At 40.7% G+C, this 22387-nt stretch overlaps 1 protein-coding gene across 2 annotated transcripts in view; it reads left to right on the top strand.

The window, feature by feature from the left end:
* The window catches only part of elf1 (E74-like ETS transcription factor 1), a 38008-nt gene extending 16034 nt beyond the window's left edge, over positions 1-21974 (top strand). For both annotated transcript variants that reach the window (XM_072395393.1, XM_072395392.1), the window contains exons 2-9: positions 10672-10995; positions 14535-14685; positions 15324-15428; positions 15570-15731; positions 15862-15945; positions 16615-16807; positions 17025-17375; positions 18960-21974. In XM_072395393.1, the coding sequence (XP_072251494.1) occupies positions 10924-10995; positions 14535-14685; positions 15324-15428; positions 15570-15731; positions 15862-15945; positions 16615-16807; positions 17025-17375; positions 18960-19767 (1926 nt within the window). In that variant the 5' untranslated portion in view covers positions 10672-10923 and the 3' untranslated portion in view covers positions 19768-21974. The remainder of the gene's footprint in view (positions 1-10671; positions 10996-14534; positions 14686-15323; positions 15429-15569; positions 15732-15861; positions 15946-16614; positions 16808-17024; positions 17376-18959) is intronic.
* Positions 21975-22387: the final 413 nt, after the last annotated feature.

Genomic DNA, 22387 nt, shown 5'->3' with positions numbered 1-22387 from the left:
CTGAATGAGGCCCACCTGCTCTCTCCTTCCCGTATGACAGGGCGTGCTTTACTAGCCCTCTCCCACTGTGTGTTCCTAAGCAACAGCCACTCCTTGTTTACCTTTGCGTTTTTGCATTGTGATTCTCATCAGAACAACATAACCCTGGCCCCTCGGGAGACTAATTGTCAGGCCTCTTCATTCAAAGTAGCAGTAAAGGGAACTTTTAGTTTTGGAGCCATTTTTATCGCACTCCGTTTGTACTTTTGGTTCTCACATTTGATAATTACAGATCCTTAATATTGTGAAATGGCATGCTCAATTTGTTACATAAACCTGTCGTGCACTTCTCTCTCTAGCTAGGTACTTTATTGTCCTCATCTCCTGCACCCCTGCAGTACCTTCCTCATGGCCTGACCGTCATAAACACGTGTATTTCATAAAGCTTTCTCAAATATTGACCCATCTAAGCAGATTGTTCTTCTGCTTCCTACACAGGTCTCAAACACTTCTCCATGTAGATGAAATAAACCTTTGTTTGATCTGTGTTGCAGCTGGTTATAGGAAATAGATTAGATACGTTGGCTTTAATGAGTAATCCTCATTGTAATATTTGTAGTGGCAAAGTACAGATCAGGTAAAGTTGTATAAATAAGCATGGGAAGGAGGCTAAAATGTTAGAAATAAAAGTCATGTACAGAATACAGAGAACGTGCACCCCCACAGCACTCGCAGTCATAGCTGCATACGTTGTCCTTTACGTGTGTTAGGGAACCCACATAGCTTTACAGTTTTTATTTCTTTCAGTTTGTATTTAAAGTAGGCACCTAGAATGTTGAAATGCAAAGACTGCCCTTCACTCCTTAGATCCAGGGACGGGGCACACGTTTACTGGCTTGAAGATTAGATAGAAGCATTGGCCAGTGACACCTTATACCACACTGACCTAGTATCCGGTTGTGTGAAATCAGATAAGCTCTCTTAAAGAAGCTAAGCTGTCTCAGTGTTAGTGGTCCTCTATGTTTGGGTTTATGAGAGATCAGATGGAAAGAGATTATTAAGTTGTTACTACCTATCAAACCAAAACATAATCTGCAGAAATCTTAAAAACTCTACGGAAGCAGAGAATTGTAATGTGTTTTAAATGTACCACAAAGGAACCATTGGGATGAATACACCATAAAAGAAGCAGCAGGATATCCTGTAAACAAAAACAGGAAAACACTTTTAAATCGGAAAAACTATTTTTTAAACTTTTTTTTGCCTTTTTAACCAAATATAGGATGAGCAGATTGAGAACGCTGACTTGATGGAGAGAAAAATAAGAAGCCTAGTTTGAAAACAGTTAGCTTGATTTAGCATAAAAAGAGTAAAATTGGGGAAACACCTTGTCTGGCTGCTCAGATGTAAGAAATGACATCTTCTTACACCTCTAAAACTCAGAAATGAACATGTCACTTGTCTAATTTGTCTGAAAATGTGGAAAAATTATGCAAAGTTTAATGGTGGCTTGGTGTTAACTTATCTACAGGCTAGTTATTTTCCCTTGTTTTCACGATTTAGCCTAAACTGAGCTAACTGAGTTATAGATGTGTCTTATCTAACACTCTCTGTAAGAAATAATGCCAAAAGGCACACTTTCTACAGAAGAGCTGGACACAAACTATATAACAAGACAGATACTAGTGAGATTATCTGATCTTTGTCTGACTCTGTTCCATCTAAAGGTAACATACTACCACATGCCTGGTTGTGGGTGAACACATCAGCATGCGTGTGCTCAGACCTGTTTGGTATGCAGTCTCCTCTGCAACAGCCGGGTCGCCTGTTCAGCCATGACTCAGATTTGAAGTCCGGACATTTCTGTGCTTCATCTAAGCATTCACCTTGTAGTGTGCTGCAAGGCAATGTAGAAAGTATTTTGACAAAGATCATACCATATATAAACTCCAAAGAGAATTTTCTCGCTTTGGGATGATAATTTGTTGCATAATGTGATTGATTGTATCAAGCTTAGTATTGACAAAATTTGGGGTTTCATCCTGTTTTTGTTAAATCTTGGTTGAGAGTACACTGCTGGTGTTTTTATGGTTAAGATATCCTCTCTTGTTGCTGCCAGTATTCCTGTGCTGTGACATGTTAGCATTGGTATGAATGTAAACATGTAATACTCCAAGCAAGTGAGTATGAAGGTACTGTATGACTGTTTTTAAAATCACTTCAGCGTTAGAAAAGAGTCTATATGGGAGACTATATACACTTTTCAGATTTTTTTTTTCTCAACAATTTAAAAAAAAAAAATCATCACCTGGTCTAGCCTCCCCTAAATGTATCCCTGTTTTGTAAAAAAAGAGAGAAAGTAGCTTTTCCTGTCTGGCCATGCAGTAAATGGGTTCCACACAACAGCTAAAATAAAAGGAGTTGGGTCAAAACATTTCAAATATGTTAGCAAAGAAAGTGTGAGCAGAGCAGTGAGATGCAACTGACACACATGCACAGACTTGCATGGTGTTTTTCCTCACCTTTTGTGTTTTCTGCTTGGAATCATTTTGATTTTTGAATCATGTAACAGATCAGAGAGCCAAGAGAGGCAAAAAGGAGCAATGCCCCTAACAACTGCTTGGCAGGTTAATGATATAGGTCCCATCGAAAATGCCACTGTCAGACACGATTGAAAAAAAATAGTAGTAATGTTACTACCAACAGGGTTGGATTTGATTTGCTGTGCTTCTTTCTGCTGTTGAAGGATGGATCGTGTTATTTATTTAGAGAGTTAAAGGGGCATGAGTTTAGGATGTCATGTGAAATTAAGTGGCATGAAATGGATTCTTAAAACTCCTGCAGCTCTCCTGGTCACCTGAACTGTGTGAAGATATTGTTGATGCAGTGTCCAATAATATTACTAAGCATATAAATTTGGTCTATCAATAACAATGAATGCTATCATTATTCTCCATATGTACCATATCTCAGTCTGAGGTGCGGTTAGAGCAAATTTGAAGGATTAAAGATTTAAAGAGAAAGGAGTGTTATCATTTGTTAGTAGTTTAGCCAACACTTTGGCCTTGGATAGACAGCCATGTTAGACATATGTGAATATTGAACCTTATAGAGCAAAGGATTGGGTTTTTCAGAGCTAGTTATAATTTGTTTTTTTCTTTTCATCGTAGGCTTCACATCTTTTTTTATCCTGCTCTGACTGAGCTTTCACCTGTTAAAATGTCACATCACAGGAGGCAGACTATCTCAGCTGGATGAGCTCCTACTTCAGACAGATTTTGACATCGTTGCTGTTAATGTTGCCTAGGGGTCAGTAAAATTTGAAAGGATGGTTCTTTCTGCTCTACATTCGCACTTAGTCTTAACTCCAGTCTTACTGACAACATCAGATACTTTGATGAAACTGCGACAGCTTTGTGGACATCAGAGAAGCGCACAGCACACCGAACTGTGATGCTTTAGGGTGCAGTTGTCTTTTCTGAGACTTTGCTGCAATTTCCTGTCCTGTTTTCACAACTTCAGTGGTTCGTTCTATCTGTGACATGTGGCCTGTTGCCACATTTTAGAAATAGGCTGCTGGGGGTAGTTTGCATCTGTTAAGCTTCAAACATGCTTTCTGTGGCAATGCGAACTTTTCACAGCGTTAACATAGTCGAGATTAAATTTCCTGACACTTTCTGCGTTTGAATTGTGTTTTAGGTGCACATTTCTAAGCCTGATTTTAGGTCATATTGAGCTGAGACGAGATGAGGAAAATACATTTTATTGTTGATAACTTGGACTTAAATGCAGTTCAAAGGAACTAATGATAGTTTTTTCCAGATCACTCTATTCACACACACCTAGTGAACAATAAGTGACAGGAAATTTGTAGTTTGTTCTGAGAATTTATTTGAAAATGATTCATGGGGCCAAATTGGGCTTATGTATCTATAAGGAGGAGTGGGGTTAGTACTGCTGTGTGTTTCTGCATGCCTTGTGTCAGCATTGTGGTCAGGAGTTGCCTTAAAATGGCAGGTGTGGCCCTGAGGGCCCTTGTGAGGCATTTGAATACGTCACTATCTTTAAACTGCATGAGCGTAGCAGGCTAAATGTTGGCGGGTGAGAAAAAAAAAAAGTGGTTTCTCATCTGCAGATTATATCTTGGAAGTGCATCATCAGCCTGCAAAAATTGAACTGATATTGATTTTACGACTCTTGTAAATCCAATCAAAGAACTTTTCTTAATTCTACAAGTCTACAAGCTAAAAAACAATTGAGGGACTATACTTCGTCATCATTTAAAAAATAATCCACTCGTAATCAATTTTGTATTGTACGTCACTTTTGCAGATGGATCAAGTAACAGTGTGATTCATATAGGAAATGCTACCGGTGTATCTTTAGAGTAATAGCATGTTGTCTGAGAAGGAAGGAGGGGGAGTTGAGAACTTTCCGCTCTTACACAGAGGAAGAATTTTTCTTCTGAGTGTGGTTTAACAGACAGGAAGCAGCATAAACCCACTGCTCAGTGATGCTGTTCCTGTGAATTTTAAATTCACAGGTCAGTTCGTGGGTGGATTTTTTTTGTCCTTTTTTATCCACTTTTAAAACATGTCACTACTGCTGTGGCTGTCATTTCAGTTCAATACCATTAACAGGACAGCCCAGTATGCCGCCAAAAGTTAGACATTGTAGGCAAAATATCAACCTGCATTATAGTGTCAGAGGTAAACATGTCTTTTTACATAGTGGTATAAAAAAGTGACCAAAAAGAGAAGTGGAATATTGTCATTGAGGAAAATTCTGAACTGTAGTCCCCAGGGATGCAACTGAGCTTTCACTCCTGACCTCTAAACCATGTTAGCCTGTTAAAGTTATTGTCTAACGTTCAATAAAATGCCTGATTTTATAGCATGCGGTATGTTGGGCGACACCAACAAATGCTGTGACAGGGGGGCATGGTTCTCTCTTCTAGAGACTGAGGCCTGAATGGAAAAGTACAAGGTTTGCATGAGATGAGATTAAATTCCATTCTCTTTTTGAAAGCCTGTGCTCGAGGTGACGTTTTTCTCTTTGGCCCTGGCACAGTGGGGCCTATTGCCTCCTAGTGTAATACAGGCTGCCTCAGACGGAGAGTTGTCTCTGTTTCTGATGCCTTGTGCTCTGCAGCTGCACGCTCTGAGCCGGAGTCTGTGGCTGCCTCTGTACCCATTTCTGCCATTTAATCGCCGCACGCATGGTGTGGCCTCTGGGAAGTGCTGTGAAAGCACTCCTTTATTCAACACAGTAAAGCTGAGTTTAAAGCATGGTGAGACATGCTGTATTGTGCAATACTATGTGGTGAGTAAAATGTAGAATACACAAAAAATACTGTATACAAAACAGTTTTTATGTTACTGACATATGACTGCAGCAATCATGAAAAACCACGTCTGTGAGGTTTTTGTCAGCCATTGATGCAACTCCTTTACTGTTGAGACACCTTTTTCAGCTCTGTAACTTTGCTATAATTAAACAGCTCTGCTTTAATTTATGGTGCTTTCTGAAAGTGAAGAACGCACACAGACAAATTGTTGATAAAATGGTTTAATTCAATTAATTCATTTAATTTTATTCCAAATTGTGGTGTTTGAGCAATTGGCACTAAAGAAGCACTATTGTTATCAACCGGAGGGGAATTTAATTCCAGTTGGGTAAAACAAAAGGGAACTGCTGTCCATAAATGATGATCAGGATCCCTTTATGTCCATATGGGCTATCACAGAGGTCCATGAATGAGCCTGAGCCTCATATCACTGAGTCATTTCCTTACAGGAACCTAGAGGATCCTGCAAAAACAGCACGCTGACAAATATTTCATAACATGGTGCGGCCAACCCGGTGAATGTTCTGACATCCATGTCAGTATTTCACTGTGAAGCAGAAATCTTTTGTAGGATTCAAAGGCAAAAATTTGTTGGTATTGGTAATGAAATTCCACCAAACCTTTGTAGATGGTAAGATCACAGTTTTTATTTGTTTTCAATTTGTTGGAAGGTGTTTAGTGAGTTTAGAGACTCTTGGTTTATTTCTGTTTGACACCGCACCTGTGACGTCTATGCTATCGTCTATGTGTTGGGAAAAACGTTTTCACATACCCGGCCACCACTCACTCCCCAACACCAGCACTTAGCCATATACAAGTCTTGTTTCTACTGTTGTTTTAAAGCCGAATCAGTACACTGCAGAACAATCAGTCACCTGGGCCAACCGGTATTTTTGTAACCTGAGCTGGGAATGGCTGATAAGTAAAGTTTGCCTGGTCCTTTTTCTTGCATCTCACAATGTTTGCACTCACCACATGTGGGGTGAGTCATTGCATAGTCATTCAATTGGCTTAAATTACCTCCTTTCATGGTCAACAATGAGCTCAGCTGAAGAGACTAAAGCGGGGGAAGTGGGGCCTTCTGGGAATGCTCCATTTGTTCATGAATCCCGACTCTAATTGGCTGTTATTGCGTCTGGCAGTCACCATGCTGTATGGGTGGAGTTTGCCAGTGTTTGTTTCTTACTCCCTCTCAGTCTGCTCCACATCAGGCCGTCATGTAAGGCAACGACAATCACTGAGAGCTGATTGATGGAAAGAATCTTATGACGTTTGTTGACATCACTATCAGCTATCCATATTGATGTATGTAATGAATGTACTGTAATGATAGTTTAAGGGTGTAACCAATTATTTTGGCTGTCATATTGCATTATGTAATAACTGCATATGTATAATTAAATCCAAAATGGCAAAAAAAAATAAAAAATCACCAGCATCCAGCCTCTAAAGATTACAACCATTGATGGCTTTCCTGGTCTTTTATAGTAATAAACTGAATAAAGGGTTTTTTTAGTGAGTTAGGCAGACAACCAAATTTCCAAATTATATTTTGTGTTTATTAGCCTGTTGATTAAGCAAAGAGGTAATAATCAAACTGAATAACAATGAAAAGAATAATTAGTTGTTCCTCTGCTGAATGTTGTTATGAGTCCTCAGATGACTGTGGAGTTTGCTACCAAGTGAAATTGAATAATTTTGATTACATTCTTTTAACTACACTTAACAAGAGTCACATGACAATGCATAATGTCAAAGCCGCTGTTTTGGCCCACAATTTCACTGTACTGTTGTGCAAGGTGCAGCTGTTTTCAGCTGCGAAAATGTAAGTGGGCACTTTCTGCTGAAGCAGACAGATAAACGTGGAGACAGAGACAGGCATCTCTCTTCAACTGGGAAAGATTAAATCTCCAGATGAATGGCATTTTTGTCATGTGGATGTGAAAGGACAACTGTGTGCTGACATTGACACCATAATGACCTATGTGTCTGCCAGATAATTAATGCTGATTTACAGTGCTCAATGAGATAATCATATAGCTTAAATATCCAATTGTTTTAGAACTCGTCTGGTTTTATTTGTTTTAATCAGAGACAAACGCATGATATGCAACGCTTGTGTTTGGTTGGATTTCATCACAGGACATTGAGCATTTCATGCTGTAGGCCTCACTGCAACGCCCCTCCTGGTAACCGCACTAAAATACTCCAGTCTGTCAAAAGAGGGTCCCACCCAGAACGTGTCACTGGCAGTCTATTTGCTCTGTGGACTATTAAGCATTCACTAAGACCTCTGTAAAATCCCTCCCTTCACTGCTCTCCTCCTCTTTATGACGTAGTTTATGCTCTTACAACTCTGCCCCAGTGCTGGGACAAGGCAGCTGTTGTCATGTGCTTGTGGATAATGTGCAGGCTGCATCTGACTAATGGCTGGCTCTCTTTTAGCCCTGTCTTCTGTTAGCACAATGCCAACTGAGCCATCCTGATCAACGAAACACTTACTGGAGGGATACAGAAAATCACACATGCTACAACTGACAGAGTCTGATACAAGACAGGACATAAACACAGGAAGTGAAATGGAAAATGGCAGAAATATTTTTATTTGGACTCTTGCTGATTTGCTAACTCTCAGTTTCTGGACATCTAATAACCAGTTAATGCACTGTAGCCCAAAGCATCTGCTGTAAATGTGTATGTGTGTGTTCCTTTGGAAACTGCAACTCGAGAGTCATTTAGCAGGCAAACACATATCCACCCACTTTTTTCTCAAAACGTGATTTAAGGCTATATCTTCCTCAGTTTAGAAACCATACAGCATTTTTCATCTTTTGTGCATGAGCCTGGAAATGCACAGTGTCCGACACAAACATGCCAAGCAGACCAGGACATTGAGCTCCAGACATATGGGAGCATCAACTAACTCTGGCAGAGGTGGGCAGGGACGCTGCCCAGCACAGACAGCAAGATTGAGTGGAGTGAAACACTAGCCTTCAGATTAAATTTCCCTGGCTCCCTTCTCTCCTCCCAAGTTTTACTTGTCAGACAATAGCCACGTGTTTCTATTGTGTCTAGACTTTCAGCAGATAGGAAAAGTAAATCACAAAATTTGTTCCATATACTCCACAAGCTGCAAAAATCCTCTATCACCTCCTCTTCTGTTACACTCCCTTCGAAATGAAATCAGTATGCAACTTCAAATATCATACTGGCATTTCAAAGCAAATAAGCTCCACCCTTCAGCAGAGGGAAAAACTGTGAGTGTGAGTGTTGGAGGTGGGGTGTACCAAACATTTCCATCTGACTTCTCTGCTCCTGCTAGCTCTTTGGTCTCTGGAAGAGAAGAAGGTGGGAGTGTGCAGCCCCTGGATCTCCTAATCTGTTTGTTCTCCATCCCAACATCAGCCCCTCCTTTCCAACATGCCCAAAACCTGCCTCTGGGTATCAGGTTGTTGGGGCGCACATCATCACATGCACACACACTAACAAGTGCGCACCCACCAGCACCACCCCCCACTGCCTGTGATCAGAGTAACTCCCTGAGGGTCAGCACAGAGGGGCTTCCAGAGCATAATCAGACTAGTGATCTTTCATCTGTATGTGTGTCTGTGTGAAGAGGGAGGGTTCAGTTAGACCACCTCCAACCCAGCACCCGCTCATGTGATTAAAATATCAGACCCCTGAGCCTTATGATCTTAGGTGGTATGCAGGGGAGTGTCTCCCAGTCATGGTCAGATAGTTATGAAATGAGAAGCATCGGTGATTAAATCAGAATGAGCTGTGCAGCGAGGCCTTTTTAAAACTACGTAGATGGTGATAGTTTGATAGACAATAAAGGGGAAAAGGGACATGGACAATATGTAGAAAAGTACCTGAGTCAAGCCTGAGTTTTTGCAGTTAACACTTAGCATGTTTACTTGTCTTTAGAAAAAAAAGTGTTGTGTCAGTACAACTAAAGCCAGACTTTTAAAATTCTTGTAAACATCTTAGTCCTAGGCAAACACACCCACATATGGTTGGGCATCAAATCTCTCTGCATTTTAATATTACATAATTTAGGTTCAAGTAAGCCCAGGCACTCTGTACATCCTCCGAGTTAAATCTTTTTGTAAAAACGTGCATTTTCCCACTAAATGCTCTCCTTCACATATTTTTCTGTTTCATTGATCAGATGACTAAACAAGTCAGAAATTGTCACTGAATACCATCCCATTAAGACTATGTGTCACTATGCTCTAATAAGATCCGGATTGTATAACCGCAACGTCATCTGACAGGATCCCCATTCAGTTAACTTAAAGACAACGTCTGTGCAGTGAATTTAACTACACTCACACATGTGATCATTTCACACAGACAAAGACAAAGACAAACATTTTCTCACACAGTCGCGGTGTCAGGTGTACTTCAGTCAATAAGTCGATTCTGCCCCCGTGCATGTGTTATTGGGACAGGGACAGTGGTGTGGTGACCGGGTCTAGCTGTAATCATGGCTCGATGCAGTCATGTATGTAACTGCGCTGAGGAAGTAGAAGGTCGCATGCTGATCCAGGATCCCTGATTTGGATTAGGATCATTTCTTAAATTATTAAAGCAAAATGATAAAAATGGATTCCTCTGAGGAGTTAAAAGACTCATTTGAGTGCATGCTCAGTGATCGTCAGGCAGTATAGAAGATCATTTATGAGGGAGATTTTGTTTTCACTTCAGGACTCGCAGGAGACCTGAATTACTACACCAAACTTTCCCTTATTCTCGACTGAATATGTATGGCCCATTTTTGCTTTTTTATTTCTATGTTGTTTTTGTTTTTATTGGTTTTGTTTTTAGGAAAATGTAAGAAAAAAAATAGAAATTTAAATGATAAAAAGTTTGAACATTTCATGAAATGTAAGGTTCTCAATATTGTTTAATGCCTGAAATCAAGAGGCAGTTGTTTTTTGTTTTTTGGGGGAGGTTAATTTTACTTCAAATGAACTGCACAGGATAAAATATCTTCATCACGCTTGTAAGAACAGTTATATTGTCATTGACTTTTGAACCAGCAGTAAACTGGTGTTCTGATAGTTGTTACTATGCTTGGTTTTGCCTTGTTTTGTGAAATACCTGCTATGGTTTGTCATGAAGGGGGACCGGTATCAGACCCTAATCTGATTTCTTCTTCTTTTCTGAATCAAAGATCAAAAATAGACATTGCCCAGATAACTTTGTTCTTCCTGAAAATGTGCTGATCTTACTTCTACTAAGACTATTTCTGCTTCTAGCTGCCTCTTGTCAGTGAAATTTAACTGATCTAATATGTCTGCTGACCTTAGCCCCTATTTTTCTCTCTGTCCCTCTGGCAGGTGTAGATGCTCCAGGCGCAGCGGGGCCCAGCCTCTGTGTCAGAGAGGGACGAGGCTGCTCCCACCTGGGCCACAGCACTCCTCTGAAACCCGGCTCGCTGTCTCTCTCTCGCAGCTCTAACTGCCCAGATCAGAAAACAGGACAACACAGAGGCCATTTTGTGGGGGGAAACTGAGTGAAACAGAGACAGAGGAGGAGTAGTCACAGTGGGGATATTTTAGTCTGCTCTCTGCCCTCTGAACTCCACTGCCATGACGACTGCAGTACAGCCCAGTGATCTGGTGTTTGAGTTTGCCAGCAACGGGATGGATGAAATTAATCAGGTATCTGTCACACTGGAGAAACCATGTTTGAACTTTTTAAAACATTTGTTACTTTTCTTTTTTTATGTAGCTGCATTCTGTTACTTTTCAAAACAAACTTGTGTATAGAAGTGTGTATAGACGTTCACGGGATTAGGATTAGCCAGTGATCTTTACCTCTGACACCAGGCTGGGAGCAGGATGGAGCAGAGAGGAGGTCTGGGAGGGAGAGTGTGGGCTGCTGGGAGCACAGACATGGAAAGATTGAAAAACCTGTAGTGAGGTTAGGGTGCGTGGGAGGGAACGGGTGGGGCTAGGGCATGAATGTGTTTATGGCACAAAGGTTGCTGTGTGCTCATAAGATTTGAACCTATGCCTGTGTGTCTTGCCGTTGCCTGATCAGGTGTGCAGTTATCTGGTCCCCACACCCGGGTCTGAATCCTGTAGAGCAGGTTGATTAATAAGTGCAGATATATGTGCGTTTATGTGTGCTGGTATCTGTATGTGTGTATCTAGAGTGACAGGTTGTTACTGGATCCTTGAATAGCCCTGCATCAGGCCTAACCTGACAGACCAGTTATGTACCTGTTTGGAAGGGATGAGGATAATTCAACTCAAAGGTCTTGCATTGTTGCGGTCCCACAGTTCTGTTCCATGTTACACTCACTCAGCCTGTTATGCGAGCAGTTGGCTCCTATTTACCTAGTCATGGTTATACCCTTGAAAAGAACAACACTATAGTGTACTTCTACAGTGCCATTTGGCTTCTGCAGAATTTTAAAGATTTTATTCTGGCCACAATAAATACCATAGCTTCTGTAATGATTAGCTCTGGTATATTGGATTTTAAGTCAATAAGTAGCTCCCTTAAGTATGTCATTTGATGATGTCAGGATGAATTTGAGCTTTGTTTTGCCAAGTTCTGGTTGCTCTGCAAACTTGGTATTTTAATCTGAAAAAGATATGAAAGGAACAGTCTTTGCATATTTATGCTACAGTAGCAAAGATATGTGGCATTTTGGTAAACAACTCACTTTTAAATGTGATAGTATTTATCAGTTAATGGGTGGGTTCAGTTTCGGAAGTATCACAGTGAGGATATTGAAAGTGTTCTTACAGTTGAACTGTGGCTGAGCAGGTAAAGCAGAAGAGAGTGGCTTGTGGGGGAACAGCCCGCACAGATGCTGTTGCTTTCAAAGGCAGAATAGGGAACTCAGAAATGCAAATCAGACTGACTTTTATCGCTCCTGTTTCCCTACTAGAAACACTATTCAAGTCAAGAAAGTGGAAGAAGTAGTTAAAATACACATAATGTTTGACATGCTTCATGGTACATGTTGGGTAATTGTCCCACCCTCACAATTTTCAAACTTTTTACCAAATTTCTGTGTTCCATAGTCAAGCACATTGAACCAGGCTTTTCAAATTGTTAAATCACTATTTGGTTCAAAGCTTGACAATGCAAGACAAGTCTGAGGTGTTCCCAGCAAAAGTGGAATCCATTTAAGATCAAAACAACAGCGGAGCCAGCAACTTCACATGTCTCGTGCTCTGTCAGCAAACTCTGTGGGATTCAATCTCATCGCATTTAATGGGAGGCAGTGGGAAGTGCAGTAGTTTCAGGAGCTCAGCAGACCAATAGTCAAAATGCCTTTATCTAGTGACACACACACACATGACTCTCACTCAAGGACAGCAAACAGCATTTAATACCTCTGAAGAAAATGCGGTAGCCTCAGTGTCTGGCTATCTGATAGTGTCTAGCAAAAATTCTGATTTACAAAAAACATTCGGTGTATGTCAGCGAGGCCCTGATAATGTTTGTAGTCAAAGCAAAACTCAGGGATTTTATTAGTCCCATGAGGCCTCATTGGTCTTGTTGTTGAGATGGCACAAGCTGTGTGTTTTTGATCTTCAAACATGTGGACCCATCCCTCCGTAGATTCGCAAACACCTTAATTATTTACAGTATATACAGTACTTACTAAACAATACATAGAATAATTATTGGTAGAACTGCTTAGGAGGTCTAACCATTTCACGCCTTGTACAAATAATGAGCTGGTCTGTTAGTTTCCTGGTTAAAGTGTAGCAGAAATGGGTGTAAAGCTATGTACTTGAATACCCCGTCTTCCCACCCCCAGCTCAAGGCCTGGACACCTGGTATGCCCCCGAGGTCCAAACCAACAATGAACACTTGTGTAAAAAGAGACAGATAAGCCTTTATTCCTCTTCCTCCTACAGCACCTTTTTGTCTATGTTATTCCCTCTTAAATCAGGCCATCAGTGTAAGAATGTCATTTTCATTGATTAACATTGTTTGATTAAAACGGAAGTAAAGCGTAGCATTTATATTAAAAGAGGTGAAAGGATACTTATTTAGATAATCATTCTTGATAGCTTTTAGTGGATTTTGGATGGGAGAGTTTTGTGACTCAACTCAGTGGCCTCTTGTCCAGTCAACAGAGCATCATACGACAAGAGTACTGCTTTTGTGTGGGCAAATTTCGTTTTACTGCTCTTTTTAACTTTTAGAAACATCAAAGACAGCGTTTCACACGTTTTTAACTTGCTGTGTACCTGACAAGTGGAATCATTGTGAGCCGGATGAACATTTAATCAGAAATGTCTTGTGGAGGTTCGGGCACATCCCACATTCAGATTTAATTTCTCAAATTACCAGAAGAGTTGCATTAGCTGCTTGGCACTGACACAGGATGAGGAATGATCTCTGTACACCTATGAAGTGTAATGTGCTGCCATCTGCTGGTGGCTAGTTGTCTCAAAATACCTGAAATGAACTTTTCATTTACACACTCAATGAGAGAAAAAAAAAAGCAAAACATTAAAAAAAATGCAAAACATTAAAATTTTACTTTAAGTTGATGAATACTGAATAAGAGCTGGCTCTGTGTCCCATGCCATATGCTTTCCAGCTGTCATGTTTTCAAAAGTTTTAGTCACGAACCAAGCACCCAGTGACCATTCTTGACACGGGCTGTGTTTAAAGAGCTTCTCAGATGTTGCTTAATGTTTTGGCTCATCATCTTGTAATTCCTTAGTCCCCTCGCTCCTCCCTGCATCAGGCTGTGTTAAGCCTGAAATGAGAGTTCGAATCCCCGAAGCATGATGAAGAAGGTGCTCGGCTACAACTCATATCTGATCCATTAACATTAATTTGGGTTTATATAATTTCTGAGCATAAGAGATTAACTTCTCAGGAGAAGTAGGCCAGATCAAACAGCTGGTTCCTGTCTTCTTCAGCAGGTCCCTGTGGACTGCTGCAACACCACAGAAATGAGCTCCCCTCCCTCCTACGTGCCTGCACATTAGCTGAAATTGAGTATGAATCTGCAATATTTTACAAGGCAATTAGAATAACAGACCAAATCGGGGCACGGTATTAATCTGATGTTATGTGGGGTTTTTATATTGCATTTATGATGTGTAATGTTGGAATTAATGGTGTTTTTACTGCACATACACACATATGCTTCAACACCTGTGTAACAAAATCTCATATCTTACTTAATGTGTGCATATGTCTTCTCTCTGCCCAGCTGGACGATCCATCAGTATTCCCAGCAGTGATTGTTGAGCAGGTGCCTACAGCCGATCTGTTGCAGGTCTACTCAGGCCTCGAGTCCGACGAGGTCACTAATGGCATCATGGTGGAACCATCGATGTTGGCAGGAGGAGTGGACCTCTCAGGTGATTATTATTTCCCTTTACAGTTTTTTGAAAGAATCTGAACTTGGTAACATTAACTGGCCTTGATTGTGGATTTCTGCAGCCAATAAATGTATTGGAAATCACCCAAAGCAGGAAAAGAAAAGCCTAGAAATTGAAATTCTACTCAGATTCACAACATGTTCAGTTGATACAAATCCAGTAAACAGCTGTAGTTAATCATTACTTTGTTCTGCAGAGTGTTAGTGTGTGACGACTAATTTACCTGATTAAACACAGCATACAGTTTGTTTTCTCCCTCCTTTGACTTGACTTGAAACTGAGCTTTTTTAAATTAGAAACATTCTGGTATTTCTTGAAAATAGAGGACATTTTTACATGTTAAATACCCTAATCACTGTTTTAACTACTTAAAATAAAATGTCTTGTTTTTGTGAACTAACCTTGGCACAAGTGAAACTGATCATTACTTTGATCTCAATTAATGCAACACAGAACAAAGACTTGGAGTTGTGCTAACCAGTCAGATGTATTTCGCAAAGACCCAGGCGGACTAAATTCCACAATTTTCAATATTATAAAATAAAGTGTTTTTCTGTTCTGTTCTATTGATTTGCACTCATTTTTTATTAATGAATTTGTTATCATCCGGGGAACAGAAACAACAGTTTCAGGCGCAGAAGACACCATGGAGACAAACGAGGCAGCAGCAGCTCTTCTTAACATGGAGTCGCCAAACAATATTTTGGATGAGAAGCGAATGAGTGAGTTAATTTGCATCTTTTTAGTTCTACTGTGTGTAAAACGGTGACACATATGCTATAATTGATCCAATACAACACATACAGGTTATGTTCTTTTATGATGTTACATGGGTGTATCTGCTCTGTTTTTTTCATGTGTAGTTCACACCTACAGCACTCTGCTGGAGTCTGACCTTACATACGCCCCACTGAGGCCTGACCAGATGGACAATGTTGACCTTGATGTGTCGCTGGATGAGGACACTTCATCCATGGATGAGATTCCTCCAAAGTGTTCCTTAAAACCTCAGAAAAAAAACAAAGGTGATGCAGCTTTCCTCTTCGTCGGACCATAGAAATATTCTCTCATTAAAAATTCAGTATAGTAGATGATTAGATGATTTCATTGTGGCCTTCCACCTTATAACATGCTACCCAACAATTTGAATCACAGTGCGAAAGCCGCGGGCAGTGCGTCCCTGCTCCCCTATCACCGCCCCTAATCTGCCACTCAGGAAGAAGAGCAAAGAGGGCAAAGGTAAGGCTCCCTAACTAGTCCTTTTTTCTGTAATGAGCCAGTAAGAATCAAGGTCTCTCCTTTTCTCGCATACGCTTTGTTTCCTCCTTCCGAGCATGCAAACAGCCGTGCTCAATCCCTGCAGTCCAGCAGGGTGAAGTCTGGGAGAGTTAATGGATGAGGGGATCTCAGAGTGCTGTGTTTCACAGGGAAACAGAAGTGATTGCAGGCTGGAGGGCACACTGATGCTCTACCGATAGAAGCAGAGTAGTGATGCTGTATCTGGACCCTCATTGCACCATTCAATGTGACACAAAGAGGAAGGGGCTGGGGACGGCAGGTTCAGCTGCACACATATACATCACCCTGTCATGGTGTCTGGGATTCAAATGACTACAGGGAGTGTTGCTGTTTTTAACCACTGCTGGCCAAAGTGTCTCACGAATTAGAGTAATCTACTCCAAGGCTTAGTATAATTAATTTCCTTCCAAGGCCTACATGCACATACACAACTGACACAACAATAGCTATAGGAAAAGAACAGTTTCTTCTGTAACCCATGGCTTTCATATATACAGTGAACTGTGAAATTAATTATAGATTTCAATAGCATAGCTCAAAGGCCTTACTGTACGAGTCTAATGTACCTGAATTTTAAAACTGCTATTCAACCCCCCTCTCAATTTGCAGGCAACACAATCTATCTGTGGGAATTCCTTCTGGCTTTACTGCAGGATAAAAACACCTGTCCCAAATACATTAAGTGGACACAACGCGAGAAAGGCATCTTTAAGCTGGTGGACTCCAAGGCTGTTTCAAAGCTGTGGGGCAAACACAAGAATAAGCCCGACATGAACTATGAGACCATGGGGAGGGCTCTCAGGTAAGGGTAACATACCAATGAGCAGCATTTTCCAAAGTGCCATTATCATTCACACAAGCTTTCATTTAGCTCTCAACCTTGAAGACACGATCCCACAGATATGTTCGCATTAACACACTAAAATGGCAATTAGAAACTTTCATGCAGTTTGTAATATTTGAATGATCATAATAACTATAATGTGTTAAACATCCCCTTACCAACTTCTTCCCCCTAGGTACTACTACCAGAGAGGTATCCTGGCTAAAGTGGAGGGGCAGCGACTGGTCTATCAGTTTAAGGAGATGCCAGCTGATCTGGTGGTGATTGAGGATGAAGACACGGGCTCTGATGCCAACGCTGCCTATGGAAACCAGAGATCTGCCAACGGGCGGTCTGTGGTCCGCGGAGGGTCTAAAGGGCACGGAAGAGCTCATGGTCATCATCAAGTGTCAGTGAAACAGATGAAGAAAGAGCCCATTGATGAGTGTCTGTACCACGAGGTTAATGGTGAACAGGCTGAGCAGCTCCTTCATATGTTGCAAGACAACCAAGGCTCGGGTGTCCTAGATACAGCACAAGCTATGAGGTAGGAGATTTGCGAGAGCTTTCCTCTCTGTGCCTCTCTTTTTAGAGGGATTGCCTGTTATCTGAAGAATTGTTCCGTTTTTATTTCATTATACCAGAAAATGCTGGAAAATATCACTCTCTGTTTCATGATCTTTAAACCTAGACTTAGAAAAAATAATCGTATATTTATAGGCATGTGTTTGTGTTCAAGAGTAGGCATGTATGCTAGCTAACATTGAATTCAATTTCTGTGAAATGAAGGCAAGAGTACGCAGGAGAAACTTTAGAAACATTGTCCCAAATACACAAAACGTAATGTTTATTCACTAGGAAACATCCTCCACTGTTCAAGTGTAAAAATTTCCGGTCATATCAGTGCTTTCCAGTCAAGAGTTAGATGAGAAGATTGACATCACTCTGATGCCTGCATGTATGATGAATATAGCTACTGCCAGCAGCTGGTTTTCAGGTTGCCTGGCAACATGTCAGTGACGAAAAGACTCAATAAAGTCACTCTACTAGGTCAACCTGCCTAGAAATAGTTTTTCCTCTCAGGTTATTGTGTTGATTAAGCAAATTAGCCATTATGTATACATTAGTATATTTTAGATGTGTAGAAAAGGCTCACTTAAGGACAAAGCAACCTCTTATTGTTCATGATAAACCCTTCCACCAAGCTACTGGCTGTAGCCCTACATAAACTATGCAGTTGTGAGAGTCGTATTGATCTTCTTGTCAAAGTTTCAGCAAGAAGTCACATAAGAGTCAATGCCAAAATGTCAGAATATGTCTGTAAGCAATCTATACCACAAATGTTGGTGTCTTGGCACATCAAAATGTGCTTGTGATGTCTTTATTTAGAGCAAAAATTTTAAACTCTAAAATATCAATATCAATATTGACTAAAAAAGAACAGCTTCAGACAGGCGGCCTCCACTGTAAATATAATAACTTAAAGCTTAAATGAAGTCTAAAAATATATGAAACTCATAAAAAGGCTTTATGTTATTAATACACACTAAAATATCAATCTGCTTATTCCTGAAATTGACAAAAGATGACTAAATGAAATACCTTTTCTTATTGGCTGCATATCGTAAAGAAACATTCTTCCATTTTGAAACCATATATTTACAAAATGTCATGTTTTTAGATTTTGAGATGAAGTGAATTGTTACACATGATTATCACAAGATGAACACAGATATTACAAACCCAGTAGCCTAGCAGTAATCGGTACATTTACAATGTTTATGTTTCACCTTTTTTTTTCTTGTTATCATAACATTTACTTGGCATTTTATTTCATTAGTGTTGAGTCCACTGGCTGTGGCATGAACAGGCAGTGACATTTTCTGAGCTGTTCAACATTGTCTGCAGGAATTGTAGAGAATAATAAGAATTTCAGCAGTAGTGATAGCTGTGTCATTTGTTATATTAATAAGGACATTAGTTCTGCTGTTTGGCATCATAGCGGTATTTTGGTTAACTTCTCAGTAGGGGTCCATTAGAAACAAGCCATGTCTATATTTTCAAAGATGCAGACTGAATAATGAATTACATCAAGTCTTGAGTACATTCTCAGTTATTTTTGTCTCTTCAGGACCATCAGCTCTCCAACATCTGTACCTATGGTGCTGACGTCCTCTGGCTCTCTGCAGTCCGTTCCTCTAACTGTTCTGGCCAACGGGGATTCGAGCCACTCCTCCCCTCCTCGAGTTATTCTCCACACCATGCCCTCCACCACATCAGGTGGTAAAGACGTGCTCACCATCCAGACAGCTTCTCTAGCAGGTGGGGCCAACAGCCTGCAGGACGGCCACCCGCAGCAGCTTGTGGTCACCAGTCTGGGCTCCTGTGCCATTTCCTCCTCTGCCTCCTCCTGCACCTCCCCTCCAGGAGTCATTAGTTCCACCACCTCCAGCTTCAATGGTCTCCCCCGCCTTGTCACCATCAACACCACCAGTGGGCAGACCATGGTGGCGCAGCAGCCTGGCACTGTAATAGCCACTGTGCTGAAATCCAGTGATCTCTGTGAGCTGCAGGTCAAAGAGGAGATGCTGGACCCCAGCTACTTTCAGTCGATGGTGAACGCTGATATATCTTTGGCAGCACACACATTCGAGAAAGGAGGGATGGAGGCAGGGGAGGCGGAGCTGCAGTACAGGACTGTTATCATTGATACCAGTCAAAGCCAAGGCCTGGGTTCTGCAACTGAATCTATGACTAATGGACATTCCTCCCAGAGCAACAGCCCCAGTGAGGGTCTGACCCCTGTGGAAGAGCTCGAGGTGCGTGGGGAAATGTCCCTGCAGCCTGAGCAGGGAATCAAAGGCCTGCAGGAGCTGCCACTGTCTGTTCAGTTGCCTGCAAACTTTATCCAGATAAAAACAGAACCTGCAGAGGCTTAAGACTGCAGAACCTTTCCACACAAAGCTGAACCAAAACAACTGTTGAATCCATTTTGACCACAGACTTGACCACAATGATCTGATTATACGTCAGAGGTGAGGGATCTTGCAGCATGTTGCTCTTAAAAGTTGGTCATTCAGCCTCAGGATTTATTGTTTACTCACATATTTTGTGACCATGTGCATCATTTTAAAAATCAAGGGAGTGATTAGTTGTTTTTTAAGAAATTACAGTTCAGATTTAGGATCATCCACTGTAGACATGAAGCTTAACACACACACAGACACAAGCACAAAATGCCTTCCCTTCTATGAGAGCAGCCATTGGATAAACCCCGGATCCCTGTCTACCAAATGTGCCAGTTAGTTGCTTTTTTTTTTACTGTATATCTCATTGGACTAATATGTTTAAAGAGGAGAACACAACAAACCAAAAATGGAGACTGACTGCCAAACAGTGCAACGAAGTGAGACATTGGAGGACGAGCACAGTGTAGCTGTGCGTTTCCCTCTAACCACGTACAAGTTTCTGCTCCCGTGGATGAGGGATGCGTGTTGTGTCACTGGTGTGTCCAATCTGATGAAAATGCGCACACATCAGAGTTTAATGGAAGAGTGCCTTACAGGAATTTCAAACAGCTTAAGACTTTTTGTTGGAAACACCTGTGCACAGAACGAAAACTAAAGTTTTTTGGTTTTTTTGTCATTCAAGAACGTAATATTCATTTATTTTGATATAAGCACTGTATGTATGCATACACTCTCTGTTAGCTCTGGCCTTAAAACACTGTGTTACTATGGAAATGGGCATTTTCTGTCCACCAAGGACAGTGTAACATCAAAACTGTTTGTATAGAGCCGGAGACTGGAGGCACAGCAAGATAGTGAGGCACAAATGGAGGGAACGAATATGCGGGATAAAACAGATTTTTATCAGCTTCTGCCTCAGAGGCTCTAAGGTTTAAATCATGTTTATATAAAATGGAATATATATATGAATCTATAAATATATATGTATACATATAATATGGAATTGAGACTCAATTTTAAGGCCACGACAAATTTATTTATTTTGTGAATTCCTAAATTCTGTATAAAAAGGCACATTTGTTTTCTATTTACATGTGTAAACCTGAGGGAAAATACAAAGAATATGAACGATAATGCCAGGAAGCTTATTTGTTTTAGTTTTTTTGTAAGATTGACATTTTTCATTTGTATAGCATTCCATATAACCAGCTTTGGTATTTTCTTGAGTTCTGGACTCGAGTGTTCATTGCATCATCATTATTCCACTGTTATATTCTCTTGTTGTGCATATCCTCTGTTTGTGTCAGAATTAAATATGTACTGAATGTGCTTTGTGTTCCCACTGTTCAGCGGACATACCTCTTTATTCAACTGTAACGCAGTTAAGGCAATGCATTCATATATATTATGTTGTATGTATTCCATCATCTATCAAATGTATCAATCAATACCGTATGTCTTTGAAATCTTATCTCAAGTTTCTTCATTTGTTGGGCAAAAAAGAGGTATCAGTGCTGTTTTTTGAAGTTCTGCTCATTTCCTTGCCTGTCTCTGCTCCTCTCTTCTCTCTTCTGTCTCGGTCTCAGGTCAGTTGAGTCCGTGCCTTCTTTATTTGCTGTCCCACTTGGGTAAGAACCTCTCAGGCCAGCTATCCGATTGGCTCCCCGGTCCTGTTGGGGATGAAGCCATATTGATCTTGAGTGGTGTTGTGGCTAAATTGGTTTTAATTTCCAGCCAGACAGTCGCTGCAGACTGAGGACATTCAGACGTACTGATCTCCTTCTGCACTGGTAATTCAGCTCAAAGTTAAAGGCTACTTTACAGCTTCACATCAGCCAAAGGGCTCCGTGTCTGCAGACACTTCGAATGTATGCTTTTTTCTTCAGTAGAAAAGGAAATTTTTGACAATCAGTAATTACACTGGGTTACATTTACATTAAAATTTGTCAGGCTTTCAGTGGAGACTTGCTCCTTTTTCAAATCTTCTACCTTTAAAGATGTCTTTATCTACTCTGCCTCTTCCTTAAAGTACTGTTGTCTGTGAAATCTTGAGGTATGTCCACTCTCTATGTTTTGTTGCTTCTCTTGTCTTGGGTTGTCAATGGCCTCCTTTGCTGAATTTAGCATAGATTTTTATGAAAAAGTCATTATGCCAATTAAAACCTAAATTTTCCTGATATCAGCTGTATTTTATTTGTATTCATTCATTATTTCTTCTTTTGTCAGCAAAGAGGTTTGAAAATTGCGTGAGCCGCAGATAAAATGTCACACAAGACATTTTTGAGACATTAAAAAGAAAACCGGATTAAACTCAGAAAAAAAATACCTGTTAAAGTCCACGATTTTCTACTACTGGAGATAGTGAAACAATTCCTGCTTTGAAAACCCAGTTGTACCATTGCAGCTTTAGGGGACATCTGATTGCAGGGCATTTGAAGAAAATGTAAAAGCTGCCATAGGAAACTGGACTGGAGCCATTAACAGTCCAAACACTGATTGGGCTGTACTTAAGAGTACTGCTTCTCCTGTTACTGTGGGTGGATGAATACATTAGCATGTGACATGCCCAGAGCTGAAGACAGCCACGTCT

The sequence above is a fragment of the Leuresthes tenuis genome, unplaced genomic scaffold (genome assembly GCF_036924035.1).
Source record: "Leuresthes tenuis unplaced genomic scaffold, fLeuTen1.0.hap1 SCAF_11, whole genome shotgun sequence".
Taxonomy (NCBI): domain Eukaryota; kingdom Metazoa; phylum Chordata; class Actinopteri; order Atheriniformes; family Atherinopsidae; genus Leuresthes; species Leuresthes tenuis.
The sequence above is the reverse complement of the archived record's forward strand: the minus strand, read 5'-3'. Positions and strand labels throughout refer to the sequence as shown.